This window comes from Hyla sarda, chromosome 2, assembly GCF_029499605.1.
Source record: "Hyla sarda isolate aHylSar1 chromosome 2, aHylSar1.hap1, whole genome shotgun sequence".
NCBI classification, from domain to species: Eukaryota; Metazoa; Chordata; class Amphibia; order Anura; family Hylidae; genus Hyla; species Hyla sarda.
Window position 1 is genome coordinate 258,983,933 of NC_079190.1, and position 13,468 is coordinate 258,997,400.

A 13,468-nucleotide genomic window follows, 5' to 3' on the forward strand; every position below is an offset into this window, starting at 1 on the left:
TACCGATAAAAACATCTGATCACTATGCAAAAAATGAGCCCTCATACCGCCCCATACACGGAAAAATAAAAAGTTATAGGGGTCAGAAGATTACATTTTTAAACGTATAAATTTTCCTGCATGTAGTCATGATTTTTTCCAGAAGTGCGACAAAATCAAACCTATTATAAGTAGGGTATCATTTTAACCATATGGACCTACAGAATAATGATAAGGTGTATTTTTACCGAAATATGCACTGCGTAGAAACAGAAGCCCCCAAAAGTTACAAAATGGCGTTTTTTCTTCGATTTTGTCACACAATGATTTTTTTTTCCGTATCGCCGTGCATTTTTGGGTAAAATGACTAATGTCACTGCAAAGTAGAATTGGCGACACAAAAAATAAGCCATAATATGGATTTTTAGGTGGAAAATTGAAAGGGTTATGATTTTTAAAAGGTAAGGAGGAAAAAACGAAAGTGCAAAAGGGGTTAATGCAATACACTGACTTATTCTGAAATGTGTAAACATGACCTTAGCACAGCATTATATTCTGTAAACCTTTTTTGTTGTTGTAAAAAATCATAAATTACTAGGTATTTGTTATATATTGTTTTTTCATGTTTTGTGCATTCTGGGAAGTCAGGGGAAATAGCAGTTGTTTAACAGTTTTATTATGTGTGTAGTCCCAGGGGCATATTTTGATCAGTATTTTACATCAGCCTTAGCTGACAATTTTTAAAGGAGATGTCCGATACGGACTATTCCTATTCCATCCTGCCCGGGCTGCAAAAAAAGAGAAAACAAACTTTCACTTACCTTCCTACGTTCCCCCCGGAGCTCCGCAACAGCTGATCGGTCGGCCGGGCTGTCTGCTTCCTACTTCTCTTAGCCCGGGACGTCATAGCCTATCACCGGCCAAGGAGGGACATCGCTGCGGCCGGTGATGGGCTGAAACGCTGTGTGATGTCTCGGGCTAAGGGAAGACGGAAGTAGACAGCCCGGCCGACCGGTCAGCTGTTGCGGAGCTCCGGGGGGAACGTAGAAAGGTAAGTGAAAGTTTGTTTTCTCTTTTTTTCCAGCCCGGGCAGGATGGAATAGGAATACCGGACATCTCCTTTAAGAGGATTTAAAGGGGTATTCCAGGCAAAAACTTTTTTTTTTTATATATCAACTGGCTCCGGAAAGTTAAACAGATTTGTAAATTACTTCTATTAAAAAATCTTAATCCTTCCAATAGTTATTAGCTTCTGAAGTTTTCTGTCTAACTGCTCAATGATGATGTCACGTCACGGGAGCTGTGCATGATGGGAGAATATCCCTTACATGATGGGAGAATATCCCCATAGGAGCTGGAGCTGCATCAGAAAGCAGTTAGACAGAAAACAGCAACTCAACTTCAGAAGCTAATAACTATTGGAAGGATTAAGATTTTTTAATAGAAGTAATTTACAAATCTGTTTAACTTTCCGGAGCCAGTTGATATATAAAAAAAAAGTTTTGGCCTGGAATACCCCTTTAATCTATATATATATATATATATATATATATATATATATATATATATATATAAAAACTCAATGTGTATGTATGTGTGTATGTTCCAGCATCACTTCCAAACCACTAAAGATATTAACATGAAACTTGGCACACATGTTATTTATATGTCAACAACAAACATAGGATAGGTAATTTAACCCTTACTCACCCCCTTTTGCCAGAGTCAGGGTTTTTATTTAAAGTCCCATACAAGTCTATGGGAAATATATGTTACTGCATAACTTCCAAACGGCTGGAGATATTTCGATAATACTTGGTCACATGTTACTTATATGTCAAATAAAAATATACAATAGCTAAATTAACCTCTAACTTGCCCCATATGTGAAGGATAAGGTTTTTGTTTCAAGTCCCATGCAAGTATATAGGACTTCTGGTGCCTTCCTCCACAACCTCTGCTCTGCTTCTCCTGGTGAATGCGTCAGTCTGGATAAGCCACACCCTCCCTGCATGCCCTGTAATATCTTTACTACATCGCAGCCCCACCTGAGGACGGGATATGAGGATTAGAAATCAGGATTAGATATGAGGTCGGGATATGAGGTTGGGATATGGGGATGGGATATGGGGACAGGATATGGGGACGGGATATGAGGAAGTTATACGAGGTCGGGATATGAGGACAGGATATGAGGTCGGGATATGAGGACGGGATATGAGGACGGGATATGAGGACGGGATATGGGGACCGGATATGGGGACCGGATATGGGGTCGGGATATAGGGACGGGATATGAGGTCGAGATATGAGGTCGGGATATGAGGACAGGATATGGGGACGGGATATGGGGTTGGAATATGAGGAGGGGATTTGGGGTCGGGATATGAGGAGGAGATATGGAGTCAGGATTTCAGGACAGGATATGAGGACAAAAGCTTCCCCCTTTGTTGCTTTTCCTCACCAACAAGGATAAGGTAGGAAAAACCAGGCAGCGCCGGGTACTCAGCTAGTATTAAAATAAAAACAACAAATAAGTGAGCAGGTTCTAACTGAATTAAGTGTGTAGGATAACAAAGGACTATTGTAATGTTTATAAGAAAACTGTCAGCTTGCTCCCCCCGCACTAACCAGTGGTACTGGATCCTGTACAGGATACTGTACCTGTGAATACACCCTTAAAGGTAAATTGCCGTTAATAGACACTTCTTATATGAGTCGAATAAAGGAAAAAAGAAGTATACATGATGTTTGCTTTCAATATAGAACCCCCCCCCCCCCCCCCCCGCACTAAGCAGCGGTACTGGCTGAGTGCAGGGGACGCTGATCAGTTTGATACCTACTGTGCTCGGATACCCCGATTTTCGCAGCGGATTTCGCTGCGGATCCGCTGCTGAAGGACCCTCTGTATTCTGCCTTCACATGTGCCTGTTCGTAGCGGCAATACGCTGCTAGGAGCAGACACAGTGTGATGCGCGAGTCGTCGCGCGCATGCGCAGTATACTCGCACATCGCGTCAGCTCTTGGCCTGGTTCATTGAGCAGGGGGAGCGGCTGCGATGTGTGTGAGTACATCGCGCATGCGCAGCGACTCGCACACCGTTTCATTGTACGCTGTGGGTCCGCTCGTCTGAACGCACCCTAAGGGTGTATTCACAGGTACAGTATCCTGCACATATTTGATGCACAGGATTTAAAATTGCATATTTTATGCTGTACAATTTAATGTAAAGTAAAGGAGTGAACACAGATTTAAATTCTGTGCATGAAATATGTGCAAGAAACATGTCCGTGTGATTACACCCTGATTGGTCAAGATTTGAGCTGTCCACAGACGTCACAATTATTATTATTAAATGAGTGACAAAGATGTACAATCCCTATGGTAATTATTAAAGGGGGTTACATCTACGTTAAAACTCAACCTATACACAGGATAGACAGTAAGCAGGGGTGTAACTATAGGGAAGTGTTTTCCAACCAGGGGTGCCTCCAGCTGTTGCAAAACTACAATTCCGGAATGCCTGGACAGCTAGTCAGGGCTGGTGTAGATTTGCCACAGATTGTGCGACAAACTGCCAGTGATAAATTCATGACCACTGAAAAAAGGGAATTTTTGCCAGCACAAAAACTGGCTAAAACCAATAATACATTCCCCCTTGGTTTGGACACATTCACATAAGTAGGTCTTTAGTCTGGGTGACATTTCATGTGGTAATGTAGTCATTTTATGAATAGTGCCAAACGTGGACTGTAGGGGGCGCTACAGAGAAACACTTTCTGACTGATTTCTATACAAATGTATTTGGTGGGGGGACAGGTCTAACCGTATTTATACTGGGGGGTCTCAGCAAATGTATTTTGTGGGTGCGAGGGGGTCTTGCTGAAAATCAAAAGGCTTTGTTTATCGTTGAAGCCCAATTCTGTGACACGTCGCCTTCGTTTATGTACGTGGAGATTTATATCAGTGAAGTTCCAGGCTAGTACTTCACCACCTCATAACATTCTATACAGAAATGTCTTACTTTTTCTTAAAGCAACTGTGAAACAAAACAAGCTCGACGTATCACGTGACTAGGGAGTCTTCCGTCACTCTCCTTCCTCCGCCCCATCTGCTGTTTCCAGGCGGATGTCGCAACCCTGTGTAAGTCTCTGGCGTCTATTGACTTTGTTTTGCTTTTACCCTCCCCCCCCTCCCTCACAATAACAAGCGCCACGAAATGGAAACAGTGGGCGGAGCCAGCGAGCAGAAGTCCGAATCCGCACTGCAACAGGCTCCAGTCAGCGAGGGATCGTTATGATTGGCCGCCCGGAGCTCCCCTGCGCTTCAATTGGTTAGAACGGAAGTGGGCGGAGACAACGATTCATTTTTATCCCTTGGCTGGCAAGGCTCTGTCTAGAGTTGCGAGTCGGACACGGAGGGTGATAGTGGAAAGTGTCGACCAAGGGACAAACCGTTACCACGTATATCTGTGGAGCTGCTGTCCCGTTACCGGTCCGGGAGTGTCCTTGCAAGTTCACCTCAACTGAGGGGAGCCAGTATTACGGAAGGAAGTCTTGGTAAGTTGTTAGTGGACGGTGCGCGGTGCCCCTCCTCTCCGGTCGCCATATTGTGCTTGCTTCTTTGTTTCCTTACGTCGTCTCTATGTGGCCACTTTGTGCCCTAACTTTTCAAACTCGACCCCAAGGGCTACCAACTATTATTACTGTGTGCCACCCGGGGTATTAAGATAGTAGTCATTAATTATAGGCTCTTTCTTGTTGTGACGGTGACTTTTTATATTAGCATGTCCCCGATATGACGGGAAGTGTATTGCTCTTATCTTCGGTCTGTTGATAAATAATGCTACAAATATAAAAAAAAAAAAAAATAAAAACTTTCCTCAACGGTCGGAAAGCCGTTGTTCTTATCGTGTGGCTGTTTACATGGATGGCAGGGATCCCGCTGACGTCATGGCCCCGCCCCAATCTGGGCGTAACTTCTCAATCAATTCTCAAAACTAGACTGTGTGTATGTATGTGTATATGTATATATATATATATATATATATATATATATATATATATATATTCACTTTCCTTCTGTAGGTTATTGAAAATATCTTGTGGTAATCTAGTAATTCTAATTGTTTTGTTTACGCTTTTAATGTGTTTACTTAACAAATCTGTATTACACTTAAGCAGTGACTTCCACATCTTGCAAAACTACACCTCCCAGCATGCCCGGACAGCCAACGGCTGTCCGGGCATGCTGGGAGGTGTAGTTTTGCAACAGCTGGAGGTGAATGTTTACATTTATAATACTGTAAGACCTATAACAAAATATTTGTATGTAGGTAGAATGATGAATCCAGCTTTGGTTGTTTTGAGTTTCATAGGTGCCCTCTTCCATTGTATTGTGCTTTTGCTTTGTGCACGTATGCTGCCTTATTGCTCCGCCCCCTAACGATTTTTTTTCCCCTCCCCCCCTAACAGCTGTATAGACTTCACTTCTTGAGATCCCCTGCAGCTTCCTACCAAGGGGATTCATGTTGTTGTTGTATCTTCACTGGCCCATGCTAAAACAGTCTGGCAAGTGGGAGAGTGGAACACAGCGGGTAGTACAGTTCTTATCGCATCAGAGATCTAACAAAGGAGAGGAGGTGTTTGAAGGATCTATTGCAAGGTAAGGAATTGCTACAATATTTTTATATATTTAAAAAAAATATTTTTTTTTTTTTTCTTTTGGTGAAGTTAATTCTATAATACCAAGATATCAGTTTATCAACTATATCAGTGCTGTGGACATGTCCAATACATCATGATATTAAATATAAGGGATGAAACTTCAAATAATATTGGGCACGGTCTTTGGCCTCTGCCCTTGTTTGAAGTCAGAGCAGAACAATTTTACTTCCTAGTTGTGTGTGTCACAAAGGGGTGGGAGTGACTCCAAGTCTCACTAGGAACAAAGGTCACAATCTGCTAAGGTCATTTCTTCCCCTGATTCCAGTAGGGGCATTATGAACTCTTTTGGTGATATTTTATCAAACCCTGTCCAGAGGGAAAAGTTGCTCAGTTGCCCATAGTAACCAATCGGATCACTACTTTCATGTTTAACAAGGTCTCTGCAAAATGAAAGAAGCAATCTAATTGGTTGCTATGGGCAAATTTTCCTTTGCAGTTTTGATAAATCTCCCCCATTATGTTAGTAACCCTTTTACAGATTTACAAGTCTTGCCACCTTTTTTTTAGGAAGTGCTGTACCTTTTTGGGGTCTGCTTGACATAGACATACAGTCATGGCTGTAAATGTTGACACCTGAGATTTTTCAAGAAAATGAAGTATTTTTCACAGAAAAGGATTGCAGTAACACATGTTTTGCTATATAAATGTTTATTCCCTTTGTGTGTATTAGAACAAAACAAGAGTGAAAAAAAGCAACTTGTGTCCCACCAAACTCCAAGAATGGGCTGGACAAAATTATTGACACCCTTTCAAAATTGTGGAAAAATAGATTTTCAAGCATATGATGCTCCTTTTAACCCCTTAACTATGCAGGACATAAATGTACGTCCTGGGGAGGTGATACTCAATGCACCAGAATGTACATTTACGTCCTATACATAACCATGAGCATCGCAGCGCTGCTGTGGCTACCCGGTCATACAGAACAGCAGACTAAGGTCCCCTCACCTGCCTCCGCTGCCTTCCATGGGTCTTCTGCTCTGGTCTGAGATCAAGCAGAACAGAAGAGGACTGATAACACTGATCAGTGCTATGTCCTATACATAGCACTGAACAGTATTAGCAATGGAATGATTGCTATAAATAGTCCCCTATGGTGACTATTAAAGTGTAAAAATAAAGTTAAAAAAATTAAACCCCCTCCCCATATCATTTTTTTTTTAAACATATTTGGTATCGCCACGTGCGTAAATATCCGAACTATTAAAATATACTGATACCATACGGTGAATTTAAACAAAAGTCCAAAACTACTGCTTTTTTAACATTTTATTCCCCCAAAAATTTATTAACCCTGGTTGGGACGGAGAGGTTTTTTTTTTCCCTTCCTTACCTTTTTAAAAATAGTAACACTTTAAATTTTGCACCTAAAAATCCATATGATGGCTTATTTTTTGTGATAGATAGATAGATATAGATATATAGATAGATATAGATAGAGATATAGATAGATAGAGATATAGATAGATAGAGATATAGAGATAGAGAGAGATATAGAGATAGAGAGAGATAGAGAGAGATATAGATAGAGATATATAGATAGATATATAGATAGATATATAGATATATATATTTATATTTATATATTAATTTTTTATTTTATGAAATAAGAATAAATCATTACATGACACAAATTAATATACAAATAATCCTAAAGTGCCACCAATTCTACTTTGTAATGACATGAGTCATTTTACCCAAAAATCTACAGCGAAACAGAAAAAAATCATTGTGCGACAAAATTGAAGAGTGCCATTTTGTAACTCTTGGGGGCTTCTGTTTCTACACAGTATTTTCTTTTGGTAAAAATGATACCTTATCATTCTGTAGATCCATACAATTAAAATGATTCCTTACTTATATAGGTTTGACTTTGTTGTACTTCTGGAATAAATCATAACTACATGCTGGAAAATGTATGTTTAAAATTGTCATCTTCCGACACCTATAACATTATATATTTTTCCACATACTGGGCAGTATGAGGGCTAATTTTTTACACGATGATCTGAAGTTTTTAGCGGTACTATTTATGTATAGATCTGACTTTGATCGCTTTTTATTTTCATTATATAAAAAGTGCCCAAAAATACGCTGTTTTGGACTTTTTTTTTTGCGCGTACACAACTGACCGTGTGGTTTAACAATATTTTTTTTTAAATCTGACATTTCCGTACTCTGCAACATCACAACATGATTTTTATTTTTTAATGGGAAAAGGGGGGTGATTCAAACTTTTATTAGGGAAGGTGTTTTTTTATTTATTTTTTTTTTTGCAAGGTTAGCTCCCATGGGGTCCTTTTACATTGATCAATGGTTTCTCATAGGAAACCATTGATCAATGATTCTGCCGCTTGACTGCTCATGCCTGGATCTCAGGCACTGAGCAGTTATTTGACGATCAGACAACAGGAGGAAAGGTAAGGAACCATCCTGCTGTCCTAGAGCTGTTTGGGATGCTGTGGCTATCTCTAACAGCCCTCTGAGCTAACCGGCAAAGCTTTACTTTCACGTTAGACGCGGCCTTCAACTTTGAACGCCGCGTCTAAAGGGTTAATAGTGTCTGGCACTGCAGTCAGTGTCGTGCGCTATTAGCCACGGGTCCTTGCCGTTGCTAGGTGCCGGGCCGACTCATTATAGACTGAGTGGGCAGAGGGCGTACAGGTACGCCCTCCGTCCCCAACAGGTTAAAAATGTATTAAAAGTTTTATATATGCAATGCATGGTCTTCAAAATAGGGGGATTTTAAATGTACTAATTTGGTTAAAAAGTTAGCTTTTTTTGTTTTTCCAGTAATAGAAAAGTATCTAGCCATGGGTATCATTTCAATCATATTGACCCAAAGAATAAAGAACACATGTCATTTTTACCGTAAATTGTGCAGTATGAAAATGAAACCTTCCAAAATTTGCAAAATTGCGGCTTTCTTTTTAATTTCCCCACACAAATAGTTTTTTATTTTTTTTTTATATTTTTTTTCGGGTTGTGCCATACAACTTTTTATGGTAAAGTGAGTGAACGCATTACAAAGGACAACTGGTCACGCAGAAAAAAGCCCTCATACTAGCATGTGGATGAAAATGTTATGATTTTTTTTTTGGAGGAGAAAAAACAAACGTAAAAATAAAATTGTCTGAGCCCTTGAGTAGAGATGAGCGAATTTACAGTAAATTTGATTCGTCACGAACTTCTCGGCTCGGCAGTTGATGACTTATCCTACATAAATGAGTTCATCTTTCAGGTGCTCCGGTGGGCTGGAAAAGGTGGATACAGTCCCAGGAAAGAGTCTCCTAGGACTGTATCCACCTTTTCCAGCCCACGGGAGCACCTGAAAGCTGAACTAATTTATGTAGGATAAGTCATCAACTGCCGAGTCGAGAAGTTCGTGAGGAATCAAATTTACTGTAAGTTCGCTCATCTCTAATTGTTGGGATCGCTTTTGCACACAGGTCTATGCCATGGACAAATCCACTGCTGATTGTCTTGCATGAAGAGTTGCTTTAAATTTTACACTTTAAGAAATCTGTGCTAATCCTATGTCAACCTGCATTTGTTCAGGAAAATTGTCCTTTGTGTCATAAGTGAATGCTTTATTCAGAAAGGTTTATCTTGCTGTCTTCACAGATGTGCATATGTTGTAAAGTGTGTTTTGGGTGCTAAATTTATGGTCTTTTTCACTTCAGGTGACATAACTTTTGAAGATGGGTGGAGGTGAAAGATGTAACATTCCATTTCAACAGCATAGACATAACCTCAGCAAACAGAGCAACCGGCAGAAATTATTAGAACGAAACAATCAAAAGATTAACACTTCTCACGGGAAAGACAGAGGACGTGGTCCAGCTGGGCTAGCATGGCAGGCCATGCAGAACAGAGCAATCAACAATAACCGCTCTTCAAACCAGAACTGGAATTCTGGTTACCATGGATCCACAAACCTTTTGAATAGCGATGACAACCAGAATTATGCTGGTGCCAAATTTAGTGAGCCACCATCACCAAGTGTTCTTCCTAAACCTCCAAGCCACTGGGTACATCTGACCTGTAGTCCTGCCGATAAAGAATTGATGTCCTTCCAGCTCAAAACACTGCTGAAGGTCCAGGCCTAAGTAGCTTGAACCAGATCAGTACAGCATTTTTGGATCATTGCAGAGTAGCAAGAGAAGACTGTTATTTACATTTATGGGGATTTTTATTTTATTTTTTAAATATTGTATCATTAGGCACGTAAACCAATCAGGTTTCTGCTGGGATCTGCTCTGCTTAAACTTGCTCAGGAGAAAGACTGAACAAATTACCTGGAGAAACTTCTGTGAAGACTCCTGCATCAGAAGCACTTTTTATTACAGCATATTTTGTGCATATCTCGCTGAACTTTTAATCTGTTCAAACTACATTCATGCAATACTTTGCACTTGACATAGAACTGTGAGTTCATTGAAAGTTGGTTTGGAATGAGTAGAATGGTCCAGTTAGTTTTCAGATGAGCTTCACTGTTCGCATAATCTGTAGGGATGACTCTCTACATTCATCACTCTCCTTTTATAGTTTGTCTGTTAATGCAGACGGTTTAGTATTAGTCTAGCTTAAACAAAAGCATAGTTTTAGTCAACTACAAGATGCTTTTATTTTCAAAGCATGCATCTACTGTGATCCCTGAAAGGATGTTTTAGTGGTAACTTGTTTCAGACTGATCCTCAAGCTGGTTTACTGAGCAAGTATGTTTATAAAAATAGTGCCAATTGAATTGTGTGTTTGCACTGCCAACCTCTGGAACATCAAGCCAGTTTTAGCTTGTGGCCTCTGGTAAGCTGGGTCCTTTTTTGAAAAGCCTTCAATTTGCGTTTAATACAGTATCCTCCATATGCAAGTACATAAGTTTTAGCCACTTAAAATTTAAAGAAGCACTGAGCCTAAAGTAGAAAAATTAATCTGTTACTGTCGAGAAATCACTAGTTTTCCCTGGCCTCTAAAACAATGGAGGATAATTCAGCCCAGCCTAACCTAGTATGAGGCTGTTGAGAGCAATATATTGCTTACCACATCCTTCAAATAGGAGCTTTTAGGCTTAGTTTATTTTCACATTACCCATGTTGCAACTTTTGTAGACAAATGGCAGACTCGGCTAAACTGCCTAAACATAGGGGCAGACTTATGAAACAGCCTGCCTCTTTGCCCATATCAGCTCACCACAGCCTTGCTTTTATTTTGTTTACACGTGGTGTTTAATAAGCAGTGCAAAGTATGGTAAGATTGTGTGATGTTTACATGTGTTTGGAAAATAGCTGTAAAACTGTGGTTGTCCTGCTTATTAAACACCAAGACAGAACACAGCCCAACCATAGCAGTTTTAAGCTGTACTGGGTTGGTGTTTTTATATAAACAGCTATTTATATTTGCAGTTTTTTTCCCATCCCAGTAATTTTTATTTTTTCCCCCTTATTCCTTGCTATAAAATGACCTCTTCAGTTGCTACTTTGCAATGATCTTCAAGCTAGCATGGAACAACTCTAACAGTACAGTTCTGTAAATACCTGTAAAAGTTGTAGCATATGTAAATGAAAGCAGGAGCATCTGCGGAGATAAAGTATTTTTTAGTACAAACTGCTGAATGTAGTCATGCGTATGCCATGACTTACAAATATTGAATATTTTGTTAAAACACATAAGTGTGTGTGAGTGTAGCCTTTGCACAAAGTGCCAGTATAAATATGTACACGTTCTCGTGTTATCAATTGTAACTGGTTCTGTAGTGGGATTGGTGCAAATGAAGCATTTATTTTATACATAAATATAAAAAAAAACTTAAAAAAAACAAAAAGCTGCTTAGATCTGACAACACATTGTTTTTGTATGAATAGATGTATTTTTTTATGTTTTGCAGGCTGAGTATTCCCACTGCTCAGTTGCATTGTGAAACTGTAAATAGATTGTTTATAGTAAATGGACTATATATGAAATGTTGCTCAGATTGCATGATCTAACCTGAATTGCACTGTGGGCCTTCATTCCATGACTTGGAGGAGTATTCCTAATTCTCTCTAGGAGTATTGACCTGTGATCCTATGAATTTTTTTTATATATATATATAAATCTGTGAAGGTGGCATAAAGCAAGAAGCCCAACTTGACTGCTCTAGTACTTTGAACAACAACCTTACCTCCTTGACAACCTGGATTCCTGTTTTTCAAAAACTGGACATTCCTTCAAAGGACTGCTTGTCTAAAATGAGTATCCCAATATTTTTAGCAGGACTCCACCTGTATGTATGAGAAATGCACTGTACTTACTGTTAGAGCTTTGTATGGTCCACTTATATCCACAACTATAAATGTCCATTTACAGATCGTGTTGGTTACAAAGGATTTTGTAACGTGCTTATACATGTGGATTGTGAATTGTAATTTATGGACTTTACTTAAGAATGCCTTGAATTGAAAAATTGTGTACAATACACAGAATTCTGAAAGCTGACTCTGGATGCATTCACCAGGCTGTACTAACCCCCCCCCCCTCCTGAGATTTGGCCATTTTAAAATCAAACTTCTTGAACCATCTTTCCTCTGATGTCTCCTGACACTTGTGAATTGCCATAAATGTTCTAGTTCGCCCTCGCCATATTTTGGCTTTTTATAAAATGCAGCTTTGTGGCTACATCCTTAGTTGGCTTCTGAATCAATCCTGTGGAAGCAGTAATACATTTTCAATGCATAAATCAGAAATGTATAATGGGAGAAAACAGTAACATTTGTGCCTAGAGTTTAGCATTCTTTTTCCACTTTTTTTTTTTATTTTTTTACTTTTCCTGTATTCCAAAACACCATTCATACCTCCTAAGTTTTTTTTTTTTTTTTGTGTTGGAATAAAAAAAAAAACCAGGGACTTTTAATAGATATTAAACAGTAATATTCAGTGACTGGCAGAAGATGGAATGTCATGTTTGGGTGCTGATAAACTGCAGTGCCGCTTTCAAATTTGTTTTCAGTAGAACAGACTGGTTGCTATGCATAGCAAAAATTTGTTATAAATTTGTCTTGTGCCACATCCCTAACAACCAGCCTGTGTTAAGTTATTCAGAGCTTTGGCACAAGTTGGAGTTGGGGATAGCAGTCTTGCCAGTACTCAAACCATGTAATCTGTCTTCTTACTGCCCTATTTAAAATTTTGAAGTAAAACTTTAGTGTCTCTAAAGGCATAGTGCTTTTAAAGACAAAACACTTCCAGGTTTTGTTTAATCTTTTGTATATTTCTGAAAACATGCTCTTTTATCCCTAGATAAGGTGTTCACTATAAGGCTTTAATACTGACACTTACATTTTGGTAGCAGACGGCTGTCTGCGAATCAAAACTGCTTATGAGCATTACTATTGTCATGGAAAAGTCCAGTTTTCATCCTAAGGACATGCAACATATGACTTTGTAAACTGAAATGTTCTCAGAATTTGTTTTATTCCACTGTTTTGTTATGGGCAAGCATTTCTTGAATACCGCTGTGCTGTATTCACTTATTTTGAAATTGTTACAATGTGACCTGTATGTAAAATTCATCTATTTATACACTAAGAATGTGTCAGCAGCACTTATCAATTTGTGAACTATGGAGAAGAGAAAAAAAATAATGAATTGGCATGATTATAGTTTGACATATCCCCCCCAACTCCATAGTCTTGTTTTCAAATGTCCAAACTTAATTTGGCTTAAAATTTCAAGTACAAAAAAGAATTCGGAGAAAAAAAACAAATAAATAATTTTCTGCCCCCCTA

At 39.2% G+C, this 13,468-nt stretch overlaps 1 protein-coding gene and 1 long non-coding RNA gene across 2 annotated transcripts in view; one reads left to right on the plus strand and one right to left on the minus strand.

Moving 5' to 3' along the window:
* The window catches only part of LOC130356027 (uncharacterized), a 43,395-nt gene extending 39,259 nt beyond the window's left edge, over positions 1-4,136 (minus strand). The window contains exon 1 of the long non-coding RNA XR_008888743.1: positions 4,004-4,136. This is a non-coding gene — a long non-coding RNA (uncharacterized LOC130356027). The remainder of the gene's footprint in view (positions 1-4,003) is intronic.
* A 216-nt stretch (positions 4,137-4,352) lies between these two features.
* On the plus strand, positions 4,353-13,468 carry PNRC2 (proline rich nuclear receptor coactivator 2). The gene is made up of 3 exons (XM_056557030.1): positions 4,353-4,538; positions 5,454-5,643; positions 9,389-13,468. Exon 3 carries the CDS (start codon positions 9,407-9,409, stop codon positions 9,812-9,814), a length of 408 nt encoding a protein of 135 aa, XP_056413005.1. The 5' UTR covers positions 4,353-4,538; positions 5,454-5,643; positions 9,389-9,406; the 3' UTR covers positions 9,815-13,468.

Excerpts from the sequence above, each read along its gene's own strand:
- PNRC2 (XM_056557030.1), top strand. The coding sequence starts at position 9,407 with ATGGGTGGAGGTGAAAGATGTAACATTCCATTTCAACAGCATAGACAT.